Here is a 12684-nt window from a genome sequence, read left to right as displayed (position 1 = left end):
AATGGGCGCGTACCCGCTTTCTCCGTATTTTTGATTGCGCCTAATAAACCCAAGGACCTCTCTAAAAACCATATGTGCGTCGCAAATATTTCTAGCCTTAAGAAAGCTTTCAGGACGACGGATGGAATGCAGATACATGTGTACACAATGCAAGAGAAAGTTATGGTTGGTCCTCAGGTTTATTGGGGGTCGAAATGACGTTACGCAGGCCGTCGGCTGGCCGGTCGCGAGAGATGCAGCGCAGATGTTTTAGGCAACGTAACATCCTCCCCCCGTTGAGAGGGCACCGATCAAATTCTGCCTGTGGAGTCAGGTGCGTCGTTTGTCCATTTCCTTCGCTCCGGGTTGATGCTCGGATTCATCTGTTTCTGGTTGAATGGGTAAGGGGACCAATCTTTTGACACCACGGTCCAGGATACTAGTTGCCGTCTGCACGGTAGCGGTCCGTATGATTCCGTCGACTCCTGGATGGACTTTGATTACGCGGCCCAAAGGCCACTGCATGGATGGGACGTTATCCTCCCTGAGGATTACGACGGTGCCTTCACGGATGTCGTGTTTTCCCTTGTCCCATTTGTTGCGGCGGGTCAGCTCGTTGAGGTACTCTCGATTCCACCTGCTCCAGAAGTACTGCTTGATCTGGTGGATGCGCTGCCAACTAGATAGCCGGCCTGATGGAACTGTCCTGAAATCACGCTCCCGTAAACTCGTTAATGTATCGCCGATTAGAAAGTGACCGGGAGTGAGGACAGGGGGATCTTTCGGATCGGACGAGATGGGAGTCAGTGGACGTGAATTGAGAATTGCTTCAATCTCAATCACAAGGGTGTTAAGGTGTTCAAAGGTCAAGAGCTCCGTGCCGACGACGCGGATGAGATGACGTTTGAACGATTTTACGGCGGCTTCCCATAAACCGCCAAAATGTGGTGAGTTTGGGGGGTTGAAACGCCATTGTATCTGTCGGTCGGCGAGAAAATTCTGCACCTTTTCCTTGTGGTCGTCGGACTGTAATAGGATTCGGAGTTCTTGTAATTCCCGATTAGCTCCGACGAAATTGGTGCCATTGTCGGTGAGGATGGTTGCGCAGTATCCTCTTCGGGAGATGAATCGGCGTAGAGCGGCTAGGAATGCGTCGGTAGTCAGATCGCTGACTAACTCGATGTGGACGGCTTTTGTTGCTAGACATACGAATATGGCAACGTATACCTTGACTTTACTGCGGTTGCGATTCCTTCTCTCTTTGATATAGAGCGGACCGCAGTAGTCGATTCCGACGTTCGTAAACGGGCGCGATTCGGTAATACGCGCCTCTGGTAAATCTCCCATCAAGTACTCTACTGGTGGAGGATTAGCTCTGCAGCAACGGACGCACCTTTTGATAGTACGCCACACTTGGCTACGGCCGTCGATCGGCCAATAGCGTAGTCTCACGGCGTATAATGTAGCTTGTGTTCCTGTGTGGTGGTTGTTTCGATGTTTTTCATTTATAATGATCTCAGTAATTGTCGATTTCGGCAAAATAATTGGATGCTTTTGCCTGAATGGGATAGCAGAGTTGGTCAGTCGTCCTCCGACGCGTAGTATCCCCTCTTCGTCGAGGAATGGATTTAGTGGCTGTAGTTTTCCTCCAACATCCTTGCTTCGATCTTTCTGCAGTGTCCGAATCTCCGCCACGAAGTGTCGGGATTGGATTATCTTGATCAATTTATTATGTGCGGTGGTTAATTCGTCCGTTGTTAGATGGGAGGATCGGTTCTGCTTATATCTCCAACGAAGACACCAAGAGACGACTCTTATTAGTCTTGTCCAGGATGAATATCTATGGAGGAGTGTGTTGTCGATGGTACTAGTTGTTAGACATATCGTCTTCTTTTGTTCTGGGAGTTCTCCCAGCGTCGTGGGTATCCAGATCGGCCAGTTTTCCTCTTGTTGTTTGAGCCATTCGGGTCCGTTTTTCCAGATGGTCGGGCGCAGAAATTCCTTGGGAGTCTGCCCGCGGGAGATGAGATCTGCTGGATTGTCGTTGGTGGGCACATGACGCCAATCTTCGATGTTTGTTTTCGTCTGGATTTCGGCTACGCGGTTCGCCACGAAGGTTTTCAACGTGTGTGGCGAGGACTTGATCCACTGAAGCACTATAGTAGAATCCGTCCAATACACAGTGCGAGAAACCTTTATATTGAGGGACTTCTTTATCAAGGACATAAGTGAGGCGAGGAGTAATGCTCCGCTTAACTCGAGTCATGGGATTGTCAACGATTTTAGTGGCGCGACCTTAGATTGAGCAGTGAGTATCTGAGTTTGTGTGTGTCCCTCCGGATTGGTGCTGCGTAGATAGACACATGCTCCGTATGCCCTTTCACTGGCGTCGCAGAAACCGTGCAGCTCTATATGATTAGCTGCCTTGATTATGGTTTTACGAGGGAACCGAATATCATTAAGCAAGGGTAGTTGGATATGATATCGATCTCATTCAGTATGCAACTCTGCTGGTAGGGATTCGTCCCAATCGATTTTTAATGCCCAGACGCGTTGAAGCAATATTTTTGCTTTGACAATCACTGGCGCGAGCAAACCAAGTGGATCATAGATTCGGGCTATCACCGAACTCATTGATCGTTTAGTGACTCGAGTGATGGTCGCTGTGGGTTCAACTGAGTAAAGGATTGCGTCTTCCTGAGAATCCCAATAAATGCCTAAGGTTTTCAACATCTGTGACTCGCCCAATTGTAGCCTTCTATTGGTGTCTCTTTCTGTTAGTCCTCGCAATATGTCCTTGTCATTGGATGCCCATTCCCGGATATGTAAGCCGGCCGATCTGAGAAGGTCTGTGAGTTCGTGTCTTACCGATAGTAATTCTTCTTTTGTGTCGACTCCAGTGAGGGCATCGTCGACATAAAAATCGCGCTGCACAACCGCTGCTGCTCGCAGGAATCGATGTCCTTCGTCTTCTGCTAATTGTTTGAGGCATCGGAGGGCCAAGTATGGGGCAGCTGATAGTCCGAACGTCACGGTGTTAAGTTGATATGTATCGACCTCCCCGTTGGAATTACGCCATAGAATGAGTTGATATTTACGATCTTCTGGGCGTACGAGGATTTGTCGATACATCTTCTCAATGTCACCCGTTAGAACATATTGATGCGACCGGAATCTCAATAGAATTTCAATTAGATCTTCCTGTAATTTAGGTCCTGTATGTAGCATGTCGTTGAGGGATACTCCGGTAGTGCTGATTGCTGATCCGTCGAAAACAACTCGGAGTTTCGTAGTATCACTCGATTCCTTTATCACGCCGTGATGAGGCAAATAATAACCGTTGGTTGTGGGAAGGTCAGGCGTGATCTTCGTCATATGACCCAAGTCTAGATACTCTTGGATCACCGCACTATACGCGGCTTCGAATTGCTTGTCGTGTTGGAATCGGCGATGGAGCGAGGCGAGTCTACTCATGGCAACGGACCTTGACGTCCCCAGCGTGGGAAGCTTCTCGTTGAATGGCAGGGCGACGACGTATCGCCCTTCCTTGTTGCGTTGGACATGGTTGCGGAAATGCTCCTCACATTGTAATTCCGCCTCTGAGAAATGCCTGGTAGGTGGTCCCTCATCGATTTCCCAAAAACGTGCGAGATCCGCTTGTAGGTCGGTGGTGGTGACGTGAAAGGAATGGATCCCCGAGCGAGCTGGCGGGCTCCCCCCGATAACCCAACCGAATCGAGTCTTTTGCAAACACAGCTCCGTATCGGTGGATTGGGATAGTTTGATCTGTCCGACACAAAAGGATGCTAAGGTTGGTCCCGAACTCAATAATATGTCGATCGGGCCTGGTCGATGAAATGCTGGGTCGGCTAATCTTATATTTTTGGGTAGCTGGATGACGGACCTATCGATTGGTTGATCTGGAATGACTGCCGATATTATTGGGATTACTAAGAACGTGACTACGCGTTTATATTTGCCATCCATAGAAACAATGGTGGCCGTGATCTGGCTCTTGGCAATTGTCGTCAAGTCATCGAGGGTGCCGATTGGGACTGAACATCTCCGTCGTTTCATACCGAGGGATTTTGCGAATTTCTCACTCATGAAATTCATACTAGATCCGGTATCTAGCAATCTAGTGCTCTGGCTCGGATTGGTGAGGCCCTTTTGTCTAGCACATCGATCTGTGCTGTGACCAGTAGATCGTGATGTAGTATGCCGTTTGGAGATGTATTTTCCCATTCGGTCCACCCTTTTGTAGTTTCTTGAGCTAGTCAGTTTAGCTCTGGTTGGGACTTGGATAAGGTGTGTATGGCGGTGCCCTTGGTCCGTGGGGAACTTGACTCAGGAACTTTCGAGTCTTTAGGAGCCGAGTATGTATGCTTCCGTGATGATTCGGTTGTCCGTCTCGACTTATGATACGAACGTGACGTCGATGATTCCGGTGGGGATTGTCTCTTAGATCGTTTATGCGATGAACGACTGCCCGGCGACCGACCGCTCGATGAACGACTGCGCGACGACCGACCGCTCGACGACCGACCGCTCGACGACCGACCGCTCGACGACCGACCGCTCGACGACCGACCGCTCGACGACCGACCGCTCGACGACCGACCGCTCGACGACCGACCGCTCGAGGACCGACCGCTCGATGACCGACCGCTAGACGACCGACTGCTGGACGACCGATTGCTAGATGACTGACTACTCGACGAACGTGGAATGATCTGCGTTTGCTCTCGTTGTAGGTAGGTGTTATGTCGTTGCCCGCAGATATGACACGAACCCGCTGTGCACTGTGTCAGCGAATGTCCGCTGCCTAGGCAGTTTATGCATAACGCTGCTCCTTTTACGATTTGAAAGCGTTCTACCGCCGATTTGGCTTTGAAGACCTTACAATGTCTGAGTACGTGGGGTCCGCTGCAGGTCGGGCACACTAATGTCTTGCTGGTTGTGGCAAAGGTTCGGCCACGCGGTACGTTTTGTCGATGACGATGTTTTTTGTGGGTTGGTCCTTTAGTTTCCTTTGATTTAGAAAGGAGTTGATTACCGTTTGCCCGTGTTTTCAGAAATTCCATCAGATGTTGATAGGAAGGCACGTCTTGGTTTGGCAACGTGCGCTGCCATTTACGCATGCTGGACGAAGGTAATTTCGATGCAAGCAACTCGATAATCACTATATCTGATGTTACAGGCTGCCCTAATTTTTCGAGCGCTTTCAAATTTACGCTGACGGTTTCCAGCAAATCTTCAATGGCTTCTGGAGTTTCCCTTTTTATTTCGGGATAACTGCGCAGTAATTCCCAATGACGCATACAGATCCGGAGGGCACAATTAAATTTCTCCTTCAGTGTGTTGAGCGCGATGGGATAGTTGGCCTCTGTGAGTTCTAAGGATTGTATGCTCCGTGAGGCCCGTCCAGTTATAGAGGAGCGTAGATGTTGAAACCGTTGGACGTTAGTTAAGTTCTCATTGCGATCCACTGTGGATGAGAACGTGTCGTAGAAATAGGTCCAGTTCTCGAGGGCACCGTCGAATTGAGGTAAACGGACCTCTGGCAAAGTGATTGGTGTCGTCTCAGGTTTCACGCATGGATCGCGGGTCTTTATTGGCGAAGGGGTTACTGATGGTAGTCGGTCGAAGAGGTCCATGATCTGTACGTCAATCCTATGATGCTCTCGCAATAAAGAATCTGCACGAGCTATTTCCCCCTCATCTAACACTTCTAATTCCTCTTGCACCGCGCAGATTTTTCGCCAATTTTCGTCGAACGAATTACGGCAAGCTGTTAGATAGTTTTTGTCTACCCGTTCAGACTCTTCATATTCCTCGAGTTGACGCTTCGTGGTTGCAAATCGGCTGACTAAGGCGCTTCGTCTACGCCGCAACGTGCTGATCGGTTCAGCTTGAGCCATATTTGAATTTAATAGTCGGAATGGGCTTACCTTAATCAAATGGACGTTGATCTAGGAATCGGTAGCTACTCGTTACAGTGCGGTGTGGGCTCGCGTATGTGCTGAGCGATGAAGGAGTTCCTTTCCGAGGGCAGCTCCTTTGGTTAGTTGCTTAAGTCGTTGGAATGTGGATTTCACGCGACACTGTATAGTCACTGGTCAATGCACTTTTTAATGGCGCAAAATCCGGCTCGAAGGACCATGTAAATTCGGCCAATCGCGGGGAGACGCAATCGCGAGGAGAGACGTCAACGGGAGTCGTAAATTCCCGTTACGATTATATTAATCGACACCACGAGTTGATCGATCCCCTGATTTCCGTTAAGATAATAGGGGTGATTAAGTTTATATAACACTGTGATTCACAGAATTATAAAATATATATTTCCAACACTTAAACTACACTGTTGAGTAGATACAAATCGTCAATAACAACTTGTCGCACGAATATGAGATAGACACGAATAATAGAGCAAGGTTCGTACAGTCGAATTTCGTATGTTAGTGGACGGGAGAGTTAGATGCTACGCGTCGACGTTGATTTTCTACTAATTGTCGCCCTTAGGCTAGCACGGAAGAAAGCTCGGTGTGGGTGTGCCCTTTGCATGAAGAACGCGGATTCGTTATTCACGTTGTTCGTCAGGAAAAGTGAGGGCAACGATCCGCGATGTCGATTGGCTGTGACCCATGCTGAAACCTGAAGGAGTGAGTCGGAGTCCTCCTACCGACGTGGTTCATACATGACCTTGCACATGGGAAAACTCAGCCTGTTCTGTTAGACAGATGTTTGGTTTTTCCTAATGGGCGCGTACCCGCTTTCTCCGTATTTTTTATTGCGCCTAATAAACCCAAGGACCTCCCTAAAAACCATATGTGCGTCGCAAATACTTCTAGCCTTAAGAAAGCTTTCAGGACGACGGATGGAATGCAGATACATGTGTACACAATGCAAGAGAAAGTTATGGTTGGTCCTCAGGTTTATTGAGGGTCGAAATGACGTTACGCAGGCCGTCGGCTGGCCGGTCGCGAGAGATGCAGCGTAGATGTTTTAGGCGACGTAACATTTTCATCTTCCCTACCTTCTAACTCTTCCTTATCCATACCATCCAACGAATAATTATCTTCGCTATCATTTCTATCTGCCTCTAATGAATTTTCCTCAAAACCGATACATTTAGTGTCTGTCTCTATGACCTCTACATGTCTAGCTATTGTTATTTTCCCACCTAATAAGACTCTGTATCCTACTTCACTATATCCTAATAGAATTCCCATATCTGCCTTCTTGTCCCATTTGGAAACTCTTTTTTGTTCTGGCCTTCTTACAGAAACTTTACTTCCATATAGATGTAGATTTTTAACACTTGGTTTTCTCCCGAAAAATATTTCAAAAGGTATCTTTCTCTCTATAGTATTCGCTAATATTCGATTTTTCAAGTATACCGCTGTACAAACTATTTCCGGCCAGTACCTTTTATGTACTTTCGCTTCCGCTAACAAGCAACGCGCCATGTCCATCACTGTTCTATTATACCTTTCCGCTGTCCCGTTTAATTCATGTACGTATGTTGGACAATTATTTATTCTTATACCTTTATCCCTAGCAAATTTATAAATTCGATTATTTAAATATTCTTTACCATTATCGCATCTTAATATTTTTAACCTCTTGCCCGTTAAATTTTCGGCTTCATTTACGAACTGTACGAAAGAATCAAAGACCTCATCTTTTGATTTTATACAATAGATCCTAGCTATTTTACTATAATCATCGATAAATGAAATAAAATATTTTTCTCCATTCAATCCGGTAGTCTTAAAGGGACCACATACGTCCGTATGAATAATTTCCATTATTTCCCTAGCCTTAGTTCGATTATTTTTGAAAGGTAAGTTATGCATTTTGCTTTCTATACACACCCTACATTTCAAAAGTTCCTTTTCAAATTCATTCGGTATGCCAGTCACTAGCTGCTCTTTACCCAAAATATTTAAGTATTTAAAATTTACGTGTCCTAGCATCCTATGCCATCTTTCCTTTTTACTCATACCACTACGTTCGGCGCTGTTTACTAAGTGCTTCTTCCCTTTCAATATACTTTTTATTCTATATGTCCCATTCTCTTTGAACGCTACAGCTGTAAGTTTATTATCCTCATCTATTACTTTCGCAATATTTCCTTTGGAAATAACCGTATTCTTATTGTCTGTTAGTTTACCTAAACTAATCAAATTTGCGGACATTTCTTTCGCGTAAAATACTTTCCTCATATTTATTTTATTTTGTTTTCCGAAAGCTTCAAAATAACTTATAACATTCCCAACTTTTGTCGCTTTTATCGGTCTATTATCGCCTAAATATATATTTACCGGTTCTTTTAGGTCGATAGATTTATCAAAATAATTTATATCATTAATTATGTGATCGGTACAACCGCTATCTAATAGCCACACTATTTCGTTCTTACTTATTTCATTCGTCTCACTGCTGTTTGCTGCGTGCGCTGTTGCTATCCATATGCCTGCTCTTGAGTTTCCATGCTCGCCCGTGCCGGTTGTTGATTGACGATGGAAGTTTCCACGTCCCCTGCTCGTATTTCCTTTGTTCCCTCTTCCTCTGTTTCGACCACGTGTTGGCCCATGCCAATAGCCGTTACTGCTTCCCGCTTGGACGCCATTTTGACACTCTCTCGCAAAGTGTCCTAATCTTCCACATCTGAAGCATCCTTCCTTTTTTGCAGAAAAGGCGTTGGTTTGCCTTTCTCCTCGATTGGATTTATTTTTCTTCTCTGCTATTTCTATTTTATTTTTCACATACGCTACCGTTTGATTCTCTTCCTTCAATGCGTCTATTATGTCCGCTATGTAGTTGTATTCTTCGGGTAACGTATTCAGCATGTAATTCAGCTTTTCCCTCTCACTTACTTGTGCGCCTGCACTTTTCAATTAATTTGTTAATTTTTCGAAATCGTTAAAGAATGATGCTGAATCACTGTAGTTCTCCAGTCTTATGTTTTCCAATCTCCTTCTGCATACGATCTGTAGTGCCGTCGACTCTTTCAAGTACATTTCATCGAACCTTTTTATTATATCATACGCCGTTTTTCCTTCCCTAACATACTCCAATTGTCTGTTCGATATTGCACTATAAATTATATTTATTGCCTTCAAATCCTTTTTGTCCCAGTCTTCATTGTCTCTTTCGTTCTTCATTCTAGTTGTAACAATCTCGCATTCCTTATACTTGAGAAACATCGTGATTCTTTGCTTCCACATTCCATAATCCTCACCATCGAATATAGGTATCATGATTTCCGATCTCTCCATTTTAATTGATTCTTCTTTTTTTTTTCTCCGAAAGTTTTCTTTCCTTACTGAAAATTCACTCGCAAGATCGTAACCACGCACTAAATATCTTGCAAAACTAGTAACCACGCACTAAATATCTTGCAAAACTAGTAACCACGCTCTGCTACCATGTTAAGGAAATCAGAGGATTTGGAAATACAAATAACTGACTTTATTTCACACACAACAGCTATACATCTATATTACACTCTGAAGAACGTCTTGCACGCACGCTTGTCGCCAACCGACTCTCCAGAATCTTCTAACGGCAGTGTTTTGTCTCAACTAAGACCTGGACGCCCTCTGACCCTTACACACACACTCTCATGTACAGTGTAAATGTATCACTTCCCTAACAATTACCTTGTTACTCTTCATCTTCACCTTCTCCGCATAGGAGGGCTGCCTTGGCTCCGTCCTTGTCTTGACTGCTGTATCCAGCCGCTTGCTAGTTTGCAGCGTTCTGTTAACGGCACTGAGTTTCGCCGTTTCCTTTTTCTCTGAGCCGGTGCTCTGCTCCAATTTTCCAGTGAGGTAACTGTTGTGGAGTAGAAGTTCCTCCACAATTCCCCTCATGTCTTTAAAATACCGCATAATGGTTGCGGTTTGCTCTTTGTTCACCTTTTTGTTTGGGTCCAAACAGAAGGCTAGAACACTCTTTTCTATTTCCCCTGCTTGTGCTCTTAAGTCAGGCACAGGGCAGGGTTCATCTGCTGGTGGTGGCGATGACTGCTGCATCACTTCTTTTTCTTTTTCCTCATCTTCCGCCCTCTTCTTCTTTTTATGTTCTGGGCTTTTCCCCTCCAACTTTTGAGTTTTAAGCGGCTCCAAAACCACTCTTGCTATTCAGCGGGAGGAGTTTGACCCCGCGTGGCCATTCTGATGACCATTTTTTTTCTTTTTTTTTTTTTTTTCTGTTTTTGCTCACCAGTCTCGTTCCCGCTGTAATTTCCTGCCGTCAGTGTCTTCACTACCGTCGGTCAAGTTGCTTTTCAGTTGTGCCACCGTCGGTAAACCTGTTGCCGCTTTTTGTCTTCGTCGGAATATCCTCCGACAGTCGGTAACCTCTCCGACAGTCGGTAATGTAGTTTACACTCCTATTGACAGGTGTTGGTAACAAGGTAATAGGTAAGTAGCGTCTCGTTAGTAGTTCCTAAGTAGCCCGAGGGGACGCGGCGGCGGCGCAACGGTCGCGCGTCATAAGATGGCCATCTCACTGCCTCTGTCTCTACACCACATCTTTTTTCACTTCTCACGCTTTTATTCCAACGATCTCCACTAAACCTTTTATACACTTCAACTCCAGAACACTAACACTTCACTTTCTCACACTTTTTTCCTCTGCACTCTTCGATTTACCACAAGATTTCGGTAACACACTACGGAGCGACGTGCACGCGTCCGTCCTGCTTGCCGCCATCTTGGATACCTCCAGAGCCCGGCAGGAACGGTTAAGATTGCACCGCAGGAGCAGTTGTCCTCCTCTTCTTCCGCTCACGTCGGGGAAAGCTCCGTCTACATAGCCTCCGCCGAGTCGTTTCCCTCGCAGTCGGTGCGTCCGACTTCTCCGTCCTCTCTTCTGGCCTTCGTGGGGCTAGTTGACGGCTGCATCGTTTTCTTCCTCGCCGTCGCGACCCCGCCGTCGAAGGAAACGGTCCCTGCCTCCTGTGCGGCCCTCTTCTTACGGGCCGGCAGTTTGCATGCCGGAGACCCCATAGGGTGCGACACGGGTAGTCCCAGGTCCGTGCAGACCGGACACTTAGATACTCGCGCCGAGTAGTCCCTGGCGCGATCTCCTTCCGCCCCGCACCGGTTGCAGGGCTTCAACCGGTCGACCGTCGATGTACAGTCCTAGCGCACGTGACCCGACTCTATGCTACTCAAGCATTGGAGTCGGCGCGCCGGGAGAGGTGAAACCCCGCCGCTGACCAACCTATATTAATCTTTCCTCCTGCTCGGGGGTCTCCTCCGTCGCTGATTTTCCTGGCCGCTGTCAGCGGACAGCGTAGCCATACCGATCCAAGGCCCCGAGGAGCGGAGCGTATGACTCCCACGTTGACCTCGTCGGTGTCACGTAAAATTACACAAAAGAACAACAAAAAAGAATAAAAAAAAGAAACTTTATTTTTCTTCTAGCACTTGGTTTTACAATCTACCTCCGAGCTCTAAGCGTGACCTTTTAAGACTGAAGCTCTTATGATTTTTTGACTTTCGATCGGATCCGATCACTTTCTTTTGTCATCCCTCAACATCCCCACCGTCCATGCATTTGCTAGGCGTCCGCGGCCGTTGCCACGTGCTCTTTCTTCTAGAACCTTCGGTGGAAGGACCGTTGGGATGTTGATGGTTCATTAGGCACTTCAGCGATATACATTGTCGCCGAGTGCCGCCACATCTTTATCTCCGATTTTAAAGTGAGCCGGTCGTCACATACCCCCCTGGTTAGATTGATCTTGGTCCTCTAAGATCTTAGTAGAATGGAATTATTTAAATGTAGATCGAAGGATATGTTTACGCCCTTTTTTTTCAGGGATCACTATGAATTGGTTTTCTTCATGTAATGGTACAAAAGTTATTTCGTTAATCTTAAATATAGCAATTTTACAATATTTGTTAGTGTTCGGGAAGCTAATAATTTCAGAAGCGTAATCATGTTGTAGTTTTCGATCGTGAATTGGTTGGGTTTGTTTACAAAGCGTAATTCCTATCCCGTGAATTTAAGGCATCTAATTAAGGGTATTATTACTAGTGCTAGGGTCAGCATTATCCTGAAAAAAGTACGCTTTCAGTCGGTTACCATGTATCTTTTTCTTAGCATTGTCGATAGAAATAATATAATAAGGAGTTTTCACATCGTTAATCCTGTAAGGTCCTAACCATTCAATGTCCAACTTATCTCTTTTATGGTCGTTGTGAATTAAAACAAAGTCTCCTTTTCTAAACACGGTCTGAGTTTTAACAATCTTTCTTTCTTGGTCTCGCTTGTATCGTTGCTTATTCTGAATAAGCGTTTTGTGAGCTGTTTCCCAATATTTATTCAACTGTTTTTGCCAAAGTGAGTACATATCATCATAGGTAAGTGTGGGGAATTTGGATATTGCGGAAGGTAAGTTAGCTTTTCGCCCAAAGGTCAATTCAAAGGGAGAGAATCCTGTTCCTTCATGTTTCGCGGTGTTGTACCCTAAACAAATGAAATTAAGTACTTCGTCCCATTCTTTGTCATTGTCGTGTAATGCAGTACGAATTAAATCTTTAACTGAGGCATGCGTTCTTTCGAGAGATCCGTTACTCTGTGGGTGAAATGAAGTTGTTTTGATGTGTTTGATTTTAAAAGCTTCTTCAAATTTCGTCATTAAATCGCTAACAAAATTTTGTCCCTAGTCTGTTAGGATCGTTT

At 45.8% G+C, this 12684-nt stretch overlaps 1 protein-coding gene across 1 annotated transcript; it reads right to left on the bottom strand.

The window, feature by feature from the left end:
* Positions 1–309: 309 nt before the first annotated feature.
* LOC138188333 (uncharacterized) lies at positions 310–2205 on the bottom strand. The gene has a single exon (XM_069130013.1). It carries the CDS (start codon positions 2203–2205, stop codon positions 310–312), a length of 1896 nt encoding a protein of 631 aa, XP_068986114.1.
* Positions 2206–12684: the final 10479 nt, after the last annotated feature.

This window comes from Bombus flavifrons, chromosome 16 (genome assembly GCF_040668555.2).
Source record: "Bombus flavifrons isolate JBK064 chromosome 16, iyBomFlav1_principal, whole genome shotgun sequence".
Taxonomy (NCBI): Eukaryota; Metazoa; Arthropoda; class Insecta; order Hymenoptera; family Apidae; genus Bombus; species Bombus flavifrons.
This window is presented reverse-complemented; position numbering and strand designations above follow the sequence as displayed.